At 39.4% G+C, this 16,662-nt stretch overlaps 1 protein-coding gene across 2 annotated transcripts in view; it reads left to right on the top strand.

The window, feature by feature from the left end:
• Positions 1–16,469, top strand: part of LOC129731141 (synaptogenesis protein syg-2) — an 827,904-nt gene extending 811,435 nt beyond the window's left edge. The window contains exon 17 of one of the 2 annotated variants that reach the window (XM_055690922.1): positions 5,460–16,469. In XM_055690922.1, the coding sequence (XP_055546897.1) occupies positions 5,460–5,987 (528 nt within the window). In that variant the 3' untranslated portion in view covers positions 5,988–16,469. Of the gene's footprint in view, positions 1–5,456 lie in introns of both variants that reach the window. The other variant, XM_055690921.1, reaches the window with a different exon arrangement.
• The last annotated feature ends 193 nt before the right edge of the window (positions 16,470–16,662 follow it).

Below are 16,662 nucleotides of genomic sequence, written 5' to 3'. Positions count from 1 at the left end.
TTTTTGTATTTTTGTACTATTGTGTCGTCTGTATTTATATATTTTGTAATGTTAAATGTGAAATTATAATATGTTCAACTTTGCTTTGCTTAGTTTTCAGCCCCCTAAAAACTGCTTTCCTTTTTACACATAATGTCCTCAACAAATAACTACACCTCGACGAGCATTACTGGTGCAGTGATGAACGCTGTTCTCTGCTCTGGAAAGCTTAATATCTGTCACGGAAACGCGCAGAGTCTGTGCGCGAGAAATTTGGTGAAACTCGATGAAGTCAAGTCGCTTCTTAACAACTCCAAAGTTAACATTGCTTGATTCACGGAATCTTGGCTTACAAAGCGAAACAACAATCAAAGCATCGCCATTCCAGGATATTCAGTTATTCGAAATGATCGAGGCTATTGCCGTGGTGGTGGTATAGTAATTTACTGCAAGGATCACATTGCCCATACCAAAGTCTACAACACAGAACTGTCCCACGAGCCGGACAACAAAACCGAGTGTCTCGCATTGGAAATTCGACCCGGCGACGAAAAATTATTGCTCATTGTTATCTATAGCCCTCCAAATAATGACTGCACACAATTCCTGGTAGACAAATTGACGTATTTTGCATCACGCTACGAAAATATTGTTTTGCTCGGAGATTTCAATACTGACTTCTCCATACCAAGTGGAAGGCGATCTAGATGTAAAACCATGCTAAGTTCCTTTGCACTGGCATCGATAGGCGAAGAACCAACGTTTTTCCACCGTGACGGCTGTTCGCAGTTAGATTTATTTATTACTAGCTGCCGGCACAAAGTAATACGGTTTAATCAGGTTAGCTTCCACGCACTTTTGCACCATGATCTTATTTTTGGTACACTCGATTTTGACATGACGTTTAGGCCGAAACTTGACACCTACCGAGACTACGTGAATTTTGATGCAAACACATTGCAGAATGCTATTCTGTCTATTCCATGGGGCTAGGTTTTCGCGATCCAGGATCCTGATGAAAAGTGAGCTATTTTTAATACACATGTAAAGCAGATTCATGATAGCGTCATTCCACTCCGTACAAGTAAATCCAAGTCATCTAACGTTCGGTTCAACAATCGAATACGGAAAGCCATGCTTGAGCGCGATCTAGCCTACAACAGTTGGCTCCGAGCACCGGGAGAAGTTAAAGAAACAGCGCGACGCCGTTATAATAGATTGAGGAACATAACTAATTCTATGATAGCGTCTGCAAGAAAGCGGTATATGAATGATTTCCTAGACATTAAAATCCCCCAAAAGACTTTATGGAAAAGGTTTAAAGATATCGGAATTGGCAAAGTTAAAGTACCAGCCACATGCGACTTTAACCCGGATGACGTAAACCGCATGTTTCTTTCAAGCTGCCAGCCCAGCGAACCCCGGAGCGGTTTTTGGCAATCGCCTGAATCACCATATAGTTTTTCATTCCGGCCTGTACATTGCTGGGAAGTCGTCAACGTTATATGGAACATCAAATCGAATGCAACAGGACTGGACGGGCTGCCGATTAAATTTATTAAAATAATTTTGCCATTCGTTATACACCAAATAACGCACATTTTCAATAGAGTTATAGCAACATCAAAATTCCCCACATGCTGGAAACGTGCCAAAGTTTTGCCTCTGAGAAAAAAACCGCATCTGAATTCTTTGTCGAATCTCAGGCCAATTAGTATCTTGTGCGCTTTATCGAAGGCCCTCGAAAAACTGCTCGAGCAACAGATGTTGTCCTACATTGCAGAGCAAAACCTGCTCACTGAATACCAAGCCGGTTTCCGCAAAGGACAGAGTATTCAAACTGCAGCGCTTCGAGTGTACGATGATTTGGCTGCAAACATTGATAAGAAAGGCACTGCTGTACTGTTACTCTTGGATTTCTCAAAGGCATTTGATACCATATCCCACCGTAAGCTCTGCTCTAAACTTAAAACACAATTCAATTTTGCTAACTCTGCTGTTTTCCTGCTGAAATCGTATCTGGAAAAACGAACCCAAATTGTATTCAGCGTCGATCGACAGTCTGATGAAACCAATACTACTTCCAGCGTTCCGCAAGGCTCTGTACTTGGACCTCTACTATTCTGCTGTCATGTGAATGATTTACCAACCGTCCTAAAGTACTGCTCGATACAGCTGTATGCCGACGACGTATATTAGCCATTCTGGAATACCCATACAAGATCTTATCAGGATGATCAACGCCGATCTTGAAAGAATTGCTGAGTGGTCACAGCGCAATCAACTGTTCGTCAATCCTTCCAAAAGTAAGGCACTATTAATCAAGGGAAGACGTAGAACTGCTCCACCTAATCCGTTGCCACCAGTCAAATTGGACAGACAGACAATAGAATGGGTGGATAGTGCCAAAAATCTCGGCTTCATTTTTCTATCTGATCTTCAATGGGACAGCCTGATCAGTCAGCAATGCGGTAAAATATACGCTAGCCTTCGCTCGCTCTACTGCGGCGCCTCATTTGCTCCTATCGATACACGTCTGAAGCTTTTTAAGGCTCTTATACTGCCGCACTTTATGTTCGGTGACTCACTTTTGATCAACGCACGTTCCAGCGACATGGAAAGACTACGTATCGCCTTAAATTGTTGTGTACTTTTCGTATATGGCCTGAACCGCTACGCTCACGTGACACACCTGCAAAAGAGCTTGATCGGATGTCCTTTGACCACCTTCTACGCTTACCGCTCATGCATGTTCCTACGCAAGCTGCTCTCAACACGTTCTCCTCAATTACTGTTCCAGAAATTACTGCCGCTGCAAGGACGACGTCTTCAAAATCTAATAGTTCCACCAAACAACACAACCTGTTACTCTAACTCACTGTTCGTTCGAGGTCTAGTCAATTGGAATACATTACCTATTGCAACCAAACGTTCAACCTCAGAAGTAGTTTTTAAGAGGGGCTGCCTAGAGTTTTGGAATCGATGATAGTATATGAATGATTAGAAGTTTTATTATTATATGAAAAATCAATAGTCAATAAGATGTGTATGTTTAAGTAGATATTAATAAGTTGACATTGTATGTGATCCTGTACGACATCAAAGGTAGCAATTTAAAAAGGAGTTCCTTTACGCTACTGGTAATAAACAAACAAATAGCCCACTTCAAAATTCTAGTTGCCGTTTTCAAAAATATTGAAAAATAGCTGAGAAATATCAAATACAAGAAGTGACGTTAGCGCCATTTTATATAGAAATGACGATGAGATAGGAGTGCTGCGATGCTTCTGGAGCAATTTTGTGTTTCTGGCGCTTACGTCAAAACGCCACCCCACGGCAGTGCAGGCTGCTGCTGTTTCAAATTCAACCATGAGAAAAGAAATGATATAGCGTAAAATTTCGGAGGCTTCTCCGACGATACTGCGAGAAAAAATCACACTTTCATGCGTAATGCCACGCGAAATTATTTCTCATCCTCAAGCAAGTTTGCAATAGCAGCATGCTGTAGCAGTGTTGCTTGAAAAAATCAATGGTGAGCCGTTCGTTAGACATTCAATCAATTTGGGGTGAATAACTTTTTCTACAAGCATCGTAGCGCCTTATGTCCTTAAGAAATGTTTTTCCCAGGAAAATTTCCTGCAAATATCATGTATCGATATATTTTTAGAAGCCAACTGGACATTTCTAGAGAATAAGTTTTGAAAAAGCGGATTTACCCATATCAAATTATATGGAAACTTTGAAAATCGGGCGCAAAATACAGTTCAACCGATCGATTTGAAAATTTACACAACTGTTATAGGACCCATAAGGAAAAAAAAAAATTGCATGGGAGCTAACATTTATTTTTTGTCGCATCCTAATACTCATATTGGAAGGAATTCAGCAGGGTGTCCCAAAAAATCGATGTCACAAAAATTAGGGTGCTCAACCCGAAATTTCAAAAAAATGCTATTTATGGTGTTTTTATGACTTTTGCCGAGTATGAAAACTACCTTTTTGCACTTTTTGAAATTCCGTTTGATTCCCACATTTTTTCGTATATTTTTATGTTTTTGTAGGGTTATTTTTGAATATATTGCTTGCTTTAGTCCAGCATCGCATTCAGTTTTTTGACTTTCAGACTTACAGAAAACGATTACCAAGATGATCAAAACTACTATAAATTATTTCGCTATCTGTCAAGCTGGAGCCCTGATCAATCGAATGTTAAGAAGATCACGCTTCCTCGGGGTAATCTCGACGTTGTAATTCAATCCCAGGCCGCCAGCTACGACAGGCTGATGCACATCTATCGATAAGTTGTTGAACATCCAGTTGTTGACACTCTGAATAAACGAATTAAAAAATAATCGTTGAAAACATACGATGAAAAACCCAACCTTTCTGAAAAGTTTGCGTAAAACCAAGGCAATATCTGAATCCGCGAAATTTACAGAATCTGTGCAAATATCCGCGTAACACACTGTTTAAGTAACTAGAGAGACAAAACTACAGCATATAAACTTATTTTTTATTCTTTGGGATGGCTTCGAACCCCGAAAGCCCTTCTATTCACACGACTAGGTTAAATCATGTTTACCTGACTTCTCTGAGTAAATGATTCAGATGACTGATTTGGCAGCAATTGCAGGCTTCTTCCGTTCTCTTGATTTTTGCTCAAACTTTCCTCTCTACCTGTCAAACCCCTTGGAGAACTAGACTTTCTCTCACACAGAGTGAGTAATTATTTACATTTAGGCGTAGAGTATTTCAGTCGCAGAGTTCCTTTTCACTCTTAATCATCGCATGTTAGGGGTAAACATTTGTTTGCTCTCTCAGTTTAAGAGGGAGCAGTTTTCGTTATCTTCTCCTTCACTAGAAGAGAAGTTGGCCAAATATCAAAACATTTAGGTTCACATCCTAACCGTTTTTGAATTTAATATTATACGAAGATTCACAATTCACCATGGGTGCGTATTCTGCAGAAAGTTCGATTTTATACTGTTTTTGGCGCACCCCAGAGCAATGCTCAGTTGATCGCCGAGCAATTTATTTATTTTCATTATATGTAAGCTCACAGTTGTTATGAGGGAAGAAAACTGTTTTCTCTTCAAGATGAAGATGGGCAAAACAAAGCCTGAGCAGATGCTACAGAAAACGTAATTAGTTTTTGTTTTGTGTTCTTAAATGATTGGTATCACTAAAAACCAAGGCTTGTATATAATAGAACCATCAAGCTTTACGAGTTTGGGAATCAAAATAAACCTACCAGTGTTTTGTATGGCACCAAAAAAATATAAAACATAAGTTGTGTAAAAATCTGAACTACTGCGGAAAAAACTTCAATTCTCTTCCACATCATCCGCATTAAACTAATGACATTCTCTCTTTTTTCCATGCTCTATTCCCCACGCTGAACCTGACCGGACTTAATCAACCCGTGTGGACACCGGCACACAAAAACGTAAAACGTGATTCGCTGGCACGCCCCGAAGCAGTCCTCTAACGAAGTTCACTATGCTGAATTAGCACTGGCCATACCTCACGATGACAATAGCAATAAAAATCATCTCAATCATCTGAAAAAGCTACCGCCCCCTCCGGCGTACAACTATTTCGACGAGCCGACGATCTACGCCCAGATAGACCACGGCAGTGGCTTCAAAACGACATCCACGTCGGCATTTCCGCTGATATCGCCGGCGTCCCAGGTGCCAGCTCAGCCGGTCCTAAATCAGTCACAATTAACGTTACAGCTGCAGCACCAGGATCATCAAAGTCAACAGCAGCAGCAGCAGCAGCAGCAACATACCCCGGCGTCGCTGCCGAACCATCACCAGCAGACTACACCGACCTCGTTGCAGCAACTGCATCAGTTGCACCACCAACAGCAGCAACAACAGCAGCAGCAGCCACAGCAGCAGCAACAACAACAACAACTGCCTAATAATAATAAACAATACCTGCGTGAAATAGTGACAGTACGGACGCCACTGGCGTTCTCACAGCAAGAGAGTTGTGTTTAATTAAAATTTACTTCCAAACGACCAGAAACGGTTGGCCACCACCTGTATGTAATGTATATGTGTATATGTACACGCACCAGAATGTAGGTTATTTGAAAAAAACAAACCACTCGTGCACCGAAGGGAAACGTTAGCTGACGCTGACGCACATCCGGCAGAACGAAGAGGCCGCACCCGACCCATCTGAGAGTGTTGTTAGGTATCGTGTGAAAATTTGAGTGTTTCCCGCTGCTTTGCAGTAGAGGGGAGATTTACAGTTAGTAACATGTTTCCAATTGATTTAACATATTTCATAAAATGACTGTGAAGTTAGTCGTCAAGTAACTTCTATTTTCTGTTTGTTTTGCGCTTGATTACGAATATCGATTTTCAGTGTTATTCCAATTGACAAAAAATGTACGGTTTTTTCGTCTCAGTAGAGGCACTTTTACAGTCAGATTAGGTTCTTATTGCAAATAATCATATCAGTCTCTCTCGCGCAACATGTTTTGAATCTAGGTGAAAGTCAGCCGAAGTGGCAAGCAATGCCACTTTAATGACAACAAAGACATTTACATGATAAAATTTGTTATTATTTGTTATTTGACCAGCACCTAGAAAACTTTATTTAGTGCATTATTCAAAAACTCTAGAAAAGAAAATCCAAATTTCAATAATTTTGGCAAGCAGACAGCCTATCGTTCGTTATTATATACCAAACCAAACGTTCATTTTGGTTCCAACCAGCATCAAAAGCGAATGAGAAAACAGTCATCGCAAAGAATAGTGAAATTAAACGGGTAGATCAAACAGCAATAATTTGGGAAATGTACCACGATAGCACATGCTCTTGTTTTTTCAACGTACACAAAAACACGCACACATCAATCGGAAAGCTCAGCGAAAAGCTGAATGATTACTGAAGCTCAAATAAACGCTCTCCTCCCACGATGAACCGTACGTGGCCAGCGAAGCCAAAGCGGTAAGCGAATGTTTAACTAGTTTTCCCCTATATGCCGACCCGTTCTAGTGACCCATTCCGGTGCTCAACCCGCGCCACTCGATATGAGGGAAATTTATCAACCATTTGGGTGAGTCATTGTCGCACTGTCAACGCTGCCGCCACCTTCCCCCCTACCACTCACTGATGCTCCGATAATTATTAAACGTCAGAGCGGATGTCCTAAATGTATGCCCCGAAGTGGAATATTTGCCGCTTCCGCAAGTGTTTACGATGTTGCCGTAAATTCTGCTACTTCAGGTGCAAATATTATGCAAGGCAGCCAACTGACATATTTTTAGGAAAATCCCCTATCAAATGGAAATTTATACGATCCATTCGCTGCTGTATAACACGCGTATATTTTTTCCCCTATTCCTATCGCGCTCACGCGATGAAAAGCGATATCTGTTGGGGCCGTTTCTGTTGCCGCAAAGTATAGGCTTCATTTCCAATCAATCTGGTTTTCAAATTCATTCCAAACAATTCAAGCGAATAACTTTGCGAAAATACGCACGGGGGGTTTTATGACACCGCAAAAGCTCATCTGGGGTGTCAAATGATGCGCCGAACGAACCCCTACACCCGGCACGTTCGACGAAGTAATGATCATGATACGAGGAAATAACATCATCAGTGCAACTAGACTTTACCGATGACCCTTTCGATGATAGGTTGATAAAAACAGAGGAGCAACGAAAAAACGGTCAAATCCTTGCGAAAGTTTCGGGTAAATTAAAAAATGCCAAAAGCTACGAAAGTGAATTTTATTTTATCGCACAGCCAGTCGTAGAGAATTGTAAAGCATTGCTTAATAAATATGTTCACATGGGACAATAAAAATACAGAGCAATTCCACGCAGAGTCAATTAACCATTGCCCAACTGCTTAACGGTCGAAAAAATACTGCAGAATTGGGGATTCTCAATAGGCGAGAGGGCATAAAACTTTCGTAGTTACATTCTGTTATCACAATTTTCTAACGCATGCAAAGTAATATAAAATTGTTCGTAATGTTACTTCTAATATTATTTCAATGACGAAATATTGTTTTCATTTTACACGAACGCAACATTTCCGTTGCGTCGACACTTACTTCAGTGTCACCGGGAGATGAAAAAAAGTATATAGATACGTACCAAGAATTTAGACAATATTTCACAATATTCAGTTGATGCAGCTTTGGGTGAACCTTCTCATTGAAACTCTTCGGAGCTGAATTTGTGCAAGGAGCGAGAACAACGATAACGAACGATGAATATCGAAAAACATTCATCATTTGACAGCTCGATATCGATTTGGCATTAACGCGATAAGCTAGTGCTAGGCAGTTGGCTCTGATGCGATTTTAACCAGTTTATGTACAGTTATTTGCCTTTACTTTTGAATACTTGGTGGATTATATTCATGACCATTATAATTTGAAATAATGGGCGATAGCTGTGGGCGAGACACTGTTAATTTGACGCGAAATGTTTATATTCCTTAAGATTTCTAACGTTTGCAAAAAAAATGACTTTTTCGGATGATAAAAAATACTGAGACAAGTAATTGAGTTTGATAAATTTCCCATGGAAGGTAGTCAAGCTAGCGGACGAAAACATTCGTGAAGCCATGTTTTTGAGTTCTTTCTTCGTTTCATTTATCAATTTCTTCTCAGTTTTTGCGACAAAATTGTTGGAGTAGATCTTACGCTTCAGGTTTGCCCAGAAATTCTCGATGAGACGCCGCAGGAGGCCGTTGGGCGGGTTCAGCAGCTTCGACTCCTCGAACGGACACCGCGTCTTCACCCTTATGGTATTTCTTGATGAACGACGCAACTTCCGGCAGGCACTTCGTACCATAAATTTTCCCGTTCACGGCCAGTCCGGAGCGAAAGAAGAGCGGTTTTGACATCCCCGATTGTCAGCCACAGTAGTACCTTCTTGAGGAACTTCGTGTGTGAAATAAACTTCACCTCGAAGCTCACTTCTTTCATGGGGAAGTAAAATACGAAGAGCCCTACCAGTCGTTGCCATTCATGGTGAGTTAGGTCTCGTCGTTCATCATCACCGCCACGTCACGATTCGTCATTTTCTGCACGCTGCGTTCATGTCCGGCAGGTACTTTCTCACTGTTTGCTCGGTTGCACCGACCTCGCACACGCACGCAGCGATGTAGCCATTTTTCCCTCGATCTTCCAATTTAGCATCCTTAGGCTTAGGCTTCTTGTCGCTCTGGGTCGTCAGCCGTCCGGAACCGGGCTTTCTTTCGATGCTCTGATATTGCGGGGTACCGTTATTTGAACGCGCTCTCTTCTGTACGGAATAGCTTCACTGTTCTCACCATCACGGTTAGAGTTCGACAGATAAAGCTGTCGATTTTTCTGCACACCCATGGGTTACTTTGATTGATGCTGCATGGGTAGTTTCGTCAGTGCGTGTGAAGGTAAACCCATGAAAAATAGGCAATTTTTGTCCATTTTTTCCAATGCAAACGTCATCTAGCTGGAAATCTCATTTGACGTAGAATTCCGTCTTACGGCAACAACACAGGGGGTGCAAACTGAAAAATGATTTCCTTATTTCTTGCAGCAATCGATTGAAAAATTAGATTTGCGTCCACAAAAATGCGTAAAAAATTGATTTTGTGATGAAAAACAACGCCTGATATTTGGCCTCACTTTCAGCTCTGACTGGTCAAAACATGCATTTAACAAGGCAAGCTTTTCAATAGTACAATAGCTAGGTACTATTGAAAAACTTGCCTTGCTAAATGCATGTTTTAACCAGTCAGAGCTGAGAGCGAGGCCAAATATCAGGCGCTGCTCTCATTCTCAGTCTAAACCAACCAATCACGGCCCTAGTAACAATCCTGATTTTTTTAAAGTTTAAAGCCAATACATCAAAAACAGCGCTATAAAAATGTCATTCTCCTGTCTACGAAGCCACTCCTCCACTGTGACTTTTTCGCGCAAGCCTGGTTTAATAATTACGTAAGCATATTTTTTCATTTTCTCTTTTGATTGTAAAGTAGTTAGTATTTTTTGTCACTAACGTATTGTTGTATTCTCAGTTTTCTTCTTAGAGTTTATTTTGACGTAGAATCACGTCTTAAGGCAACAAATATTTGGGGTACAATCAGGGCTGAAACAAGACCTTCTTCCTCAGTACAGCTGAGTTTTTCTCGCTATAATTCACAAAGACTCGATTATCGGAAGTTTTATTCTCTGTTTCATACATAAAAGCATACTAATACAGAAATTTAGTCTTCATTGTATAACCGATTACTACAGTAAGAAGTCGCTTCACTTATAGTGGAAACTGGCTTAATTCGCAACCGACAGAGCAGCAGCTGATTCATGGTTACCAATCAAATAATGAATAAAGAGAATTGAAGTATAATTACAACTGAAAGCTAACGCTTCACACCATTAAATTAATCAACTCAAATCAAGTGTATTTCCAACGCTGCTAAAACTTCATTGACCTGAACCGGACTGTCGTAATTCTACGTTAACCTTGCGATCCTGTCTTACAAACAACTTCGTCCACTATTTTTTGATCACGCTAATACGGCTGTCGAGAACGGCAAATCGAATATTTACCAAGTTGTAGCGCTAGTATTAATAGGAACCTAATACCTAATAATTTTATCCATTTATTCAATAAACATGTTTGTATTTAGTATTCACCCCGAGATTGTAGAAATAATAAATTGCTACAACTCCGTTTGCTAGTTTTCCTGATAAAGTATGAAACTATCGTCACAGACTAACAGACGCAACACTGGAACCATCTGAGTTTGAAGTCTACTTGACGGTTAAAAAGCCAACAATTACGCATAAAAACCCCATATCTTTTTGACAACCTTACTTCTTAAACATAAGACATTCAAAACTTAGTACTAACACATAACAAATCTTATTACAGTCAGTGACAGTCTTAATTCTTAACCAAAACTTATGAAGCAGTCAAGGTTTAAATGTAAAATAAATTATAAATAAATAAGTATGAGTAGTTCAGCTCGCTCTCCAAATTCAAAGAAATGAAAATACTGGTTGAATGTAGAGATAAATTTGGAAGATGCTCAGTTCTAGCTTACGAACGACGGAGAACATCGGCTTTAGATCTCGAAAGCCTGGCTTGGGCACTAACGTTAAGCTGCTCCAACAGTGAACTACAGTCAGTCTCAGATAAATGGAGTTTAGCAACAAATACAGCTTTCGAATTTTTCCGTTTTTTTCCAACGTCGTAAAACAACAACACACATTACAAATTGCTGATGCTGCCGGAAAGATAGTTCAAAGTCAAGATAAACGCCAATAAACGCTTCGCGGCTAGATTTATGGTGAAACAAGATGGGTATGCACTAGAGATGGTCGGGTTTGGCTTTTTTCAAACCCGTACCCGACCCGTACCCGAATTTTTCTTTCGGTTGGAACCCGAGCCCGACCCGAACCCGAAACTTTTTCTTCGATCAAACCCGAACCCGAAAATTTTATTTGTGAGGAACCCGAACCCGAAACTCTAAAACCCGAACCCGAGATTTTTTCGGGGGTTGATTTTTTGTACCAATTTGAGGCTGCCATGAAGCTTAAAGCTTCGAATGGTATTGGAATGTTAGTGATTTTTACTGTTGCGTGAAATAGACAACATTTTTTTTTTTTATATATATATATAGTCAGGTTTCGACCATCTCTAGTATGCACTACTCAACACTAAGGGTCATTCGGTTGACATCACACCACGTAACAAATTGGGTCAGACGATACTGTAGAATGTCGCAATCAGCCAAACTTGTCACTTCGGAATACATTTTGAAATTATTGGGACATACGAGCATGCAACTTCCGTAGAACCAGTTCGTAGCATCGTTTAAGAATGAAATAGACATGATTGGCCAGAGATTGCATCCCTGAGGCATACCGGATTAGTTAGTAAATTCCTGGGACAAATATGTGCCAATTTTGACTTGCAATGTTCTCTGTTTTACGTAAGATTCCAGCCAACCACAGAGGCGAGCAGAGAATCCAAGCTGTTTGAACTTTTTGAAAGCTATGTGGTTGTCGATACGATCAAAAGCAGCCTTTAGACCGGTATAAGTTACATAAACCTGGTAAACCCGGGATATTTCGCCAAAACACATAAATAAATCGATGTTGCTGTGTTGAAATGTATCTACGACAATTAAACATGAAGGAATCGCTAACTATCAGGTCGAGCACAGCATAGCACAAAGGGACGTTATTCCTCCATAGTTTTCCACTAACTGCTGCCTGAACACCGGTAACATTATCGATTTTTTTTTTCAATTCAGAAGGAAACTGAGCTTGCTGCATCGACAGGTTCAGAGTCTTCAAAAAAGGGGCTTCAATGGCATGCACCTTTTCATGAAAATAGGTGGAATATCACCTGGCCCAAACGAGAATGAGGTTTTCAGTTTGCGGATTGCTTTTAATAACATGTTTTCCAAAATTTGGAAGGTATCCAAATCGACTTCAGTTTACGGCTCTTTTTTATGGTGAAGTGATGTTCTACCTTCAACCATGTTCCAGCAACCTTCAACAAAATTTTCGAATGTCTTCAAGTCAATGAAACAACGATCCTCTTCGATGTTACCAATAATTTAAAAAAGAGAGCTGAAAGAGAATTACGGCCTTTTCACGCGGGAAAGCATTTCAAATTTATAAGGACGTAAAAATAGACTTAGGTGAAAATAAAACGAAGAAAACCTTCCTTAATTATTGAACATTGTTTGACTATAATAGTGGTCAGTGGTTCTAAATTTTCAGTATTTACACGAAAAATTGTGATTTTTTGAAACGGATATATGATTAATTTTGGTCTAAAGCGGAAGACGTAATTGAAATGAGGCCGATATTTTGTACCGTTTTCGAGTAATGGTGAAAAATAAACCGCGTAAAATCAGACCTTAGTGTACTGAAATTTACCATTCACGTTATCAAATTGATTAAGCTCAGTCGAGTGTGTTTTTCAAACCAATTGCAAATAAACACTTGCCATAAGAGAGGCTGGGGTAATTCTACGTTAACTTGCGGTCTTGTCTCCTATACAGCCTCTTCAACTATTTTACGTGTTACCGGTGGACAACATTTTTCAAGGGAAGGAAAATTTCAAGTTCATCCAAGCTTGTAAATGGCCACGGTTGAACAACTTTTCACTGCGATAATCGTCTTCTTTTGCTTCTGACGGTGGCAAGGCCACCACGACGCATTGTTCTTTAAACGTATTTTGACTTTTTTTCTAGAAATGAGAATTACGCACGTTGAGTGCGTATATTTTGTAAATTACTTATATCATTATTTTAGTAATAATATTTCTCAACAGAAATGGAATGAGGTAGACAGATATAAACTAATAGCGAATTTCTTTATTCCACCAGCTCACCTCGTTTTGACCTGAAAGCGCACTAACTGCTGTCAAAACCCTTCTTTATTCGCTCGATATTGACCGAGTTTTGACCTGGCGTGCTGCCCGAAGCGCACTGTAAAATTTGACAGCTTCAACCCACCACCGCACGTGCTAAGTTCGTAAACAATTATCTGGCATCTCTTTCTTACTTGTGTCTTAAATGGCGATGACGTTTCATTATTCCTCGGTAGTTTTGCCCGCACACAGTGGAATAAAGAAATTCGCTATAAATTAACATCGCAAAACGAATGACAGTCTCTTCGATGCAGGAGTGTCATTCGACCATTTTTTTGTCTATGTGCGAGAGTCGACGGTCGTTCTACATTTACGAGCGAAAGCCTACTGCGGCGCACACTAACGAAGCGAATAAAATGAAAGCCTGTGTACATCTGAAGAGCGAACGATGAGAATTTTCAAATTTACAAAACTATAGGGGTATTCAACCCATTTAGTTTAGCTTTTTTTCAGGATAAAAAAACAGTAACAATTTTCTGGCGTACACTGGGGTCGCTTTTTACGCGGTTGGTTGTACCGCATTTAAAAGATTAGATTAGATATACCTATATTAAACTTATTTGATACCGCGTACAAATAATCTTCCGAATCGAGTGAAAATAATCCGGTTTATTGTAAAAATATCCCGTTTAAAAAAACGCATAAAAACAACCCGCGTAAAAAGCGACCCCAGTGTAATAGAATTAACTCTCATGCTCACGCATTAGCCAAAAAAACAATTCGTTTGACTTCCAAAAAACAATTTTGTTGATTTACAGTTCATTAAGCAGCTGAGCAACTCTCGCTGAAACCGTCCCACTGGTGACATGAGGTCTTTAAAAAAAGGATGTTTTTGTGTCTAAATGATTGAAAGTAGTGAAAAAATGAGCAAACCACTTTGGTTAGTTCATATTGATGGACTCCTCGGGCACAAATCGGTTAAACGGTTTTTAGAAAAATTGATTTTTGAGCAGTTCTTGATCTTTTTATTGATTTATTTCTCTTGAATTTGTCATTGAAACCCCCGCAACCAACACATCGATTTAAAGAGGAATGATAGAGCTTTCATTTGAAATAGAAAATAATTGGCCGCCATCTTGGATTTCATCAGAAAAACTTGTTTTTGAGCAAGTTTGCAACCACCGATTTTAAATTTGAGATCACCATTGGAAAGCTGAGAAAAAATGCTTTAAGACACATTCAAAACATTAGATGAGCATTGAGTGTACCTTGTCATTCTGGTCAGTTTTCGAAATCAAGCTCTCTGGCGTGAGGTTTCCATCAATTAAATTACTGGGAAGGTTATTTTACCAAAGACCTATATCCAATCACCCTCTACTATTGTGTCCCGTTCCTAGCATGTCACAATCAACCACACACACTATCTTGAGAGAGTTATTTTTGTAACTGAGAGATTATGTCTCTTTACATGCTTCACATAGCAACTCACTATATCCACGGCTTGGGAACACTCGAGACGCTCAGTTGGTGGCGAACCCCCACCGAATGCGTTGGACGGAAAAGCTCTGTTTTGCTGAGCTTACATTCTCTAGGACAGAAACTGAAACAAGGGAAGATGGTGTCAAAAATCGGAGTCAAAAAAACTCGTGCATTTCTACTATGGTTTTATTTGCAACTAATGCTGCAATTTGCAACCTCTTTATTCAAAATACTTGGTGATTCCAATTCATAAATTCTAAGCGTGAAAGAGTATTCCTAACTGACTTTCAACTGGTTCCTACATCCTCGCTCAATGCAACGAAAGTTCAGCGAAACGTTTCCCTTCTACGATTGTAAAAAAAAAACAACTTTTAGATAAACATAAAAAATGCAAACAAAACCGAATTGATTGAAAAACACTCAAGAAAAACAGAAATAATGGAAATTGACAGAGGCGGAGACACTAACAAAGTGAAATGTAAACCAATAATTAAATGCCACTTCATGGTTTAATCGAAACGAACACTAACACAGTGAAGCAAAACGCAGTCTTCGACCATATAAATATAGTTTATTCTTCGGAACTTTTTGTTTCATTTTACGTCACTCCGGAAAAAAGCACTCGCTCTATTTGTTCGTATAGCTAACGGAAATGAATTCCACATATTGAAACCATTCAAAGCCAGATTCATGTGTAGTAATTTTTCGACATATGTGTGTGTATTTCAAGTCCACGAATTATTCAATTCGCTAACAATTCTATCTGAAAAAAAACATAATTTGAAGCACTTGCCATCAACGACAAACAAATGAACCAAAACATACCTGAATCCTCTCGCGTTGTACAGCAAACAAACAAAAACACCTAGAAGAGGGACGGAAACAAGCAAGCAAAGAAGCCAGTAATTGACAGTTTTATAGGTTAGTTAGTTTAGGGAAATTCTGTACATATGAAAAATCACAACTTTGAAATCATCCACTAGCAGCACCTTCAGAGGAAAATCTGGTGACTCTTTCCCCAAACTGAAGTTGTTTCCACGATGATGATGTGTACTGTAACCGGTGGCATTGATCAACCTAGTCAATAAGTAGAGAGAAGTCGAACATGTAATAAGAAAAAACAACACACACACAATACACAAATCTGTGAAACTCCATAGAATTTAGGATAGCTCGAATCGGTTCTAAGACTACAACTTTGTGAATCCAACAGCAAAGATCGCGCTGTCTCATGGTAATACAAATCAAATTAAGAAAAAAAAGTACATTGTTTATTATTGTAATGAAAAAGAATCTATGAGAAGAGAAAAAAGTTCTTTCCCGTTTGTTTCCGTAATTTATATTAAATGATTATAAGGAATAAAATCAACGACACGATTCTGTACATACAACGGCATCACAGCTACTTGTGGTAAGTTAATCATTAACTATTCTAGGGAAAACAGGATTACGGACGATTTTTATATCGATTGTATTCAGAGACGAAGTTCAGGATGCGAGCGGGAGCGCAAACGTTTTACTAGTTATCATTTTATAAAGAATTTAATTTTCTACGACAGATAAAGAAGTAAAAAAAACAAAGGAATCTACATAGCAAGTAAAGATGTTACTGAATTAGTTTTAATCAGTTTCAATAAAAGCGAAATTTTTTCTATATTTTACCGTCGTTTTCATCGTGGTTTTTCAGGAAAAAGAAAGCCTGCCTACCTATTTATGTTTCAACAATAATTCGTCTGATTACATTTCTTCAAATTAGGTAAGTATATCCTAAATAACATTTAGTCAGTTTACTAAGAGGCCTTTCTCAAGCCACGTGGTCACTTGAAGAAGGACGAAGATGCTTACCAAA

The sequence above is a fragment of the Wyeomyia smithii genome, chromosome 3 (genome assembly GCF_029784165.1).
Source record: "Wyeomyia smithii strain HCP4-BCI-WySm-NY-G18 chromosome 3, ASM2978416v1, whole genome shotgun sequence".
Lineage (NCBI taxonomy): Eukaryota > Metazoa > Arthropoda > Insecta > Diptera > Culicidae > Wyeomyia > Wyeomyia smithii.
Note: the sequence above shows the minus strand (reverse complement) of the source record. Positions and strands in the feature narration are given on the sequence as shown.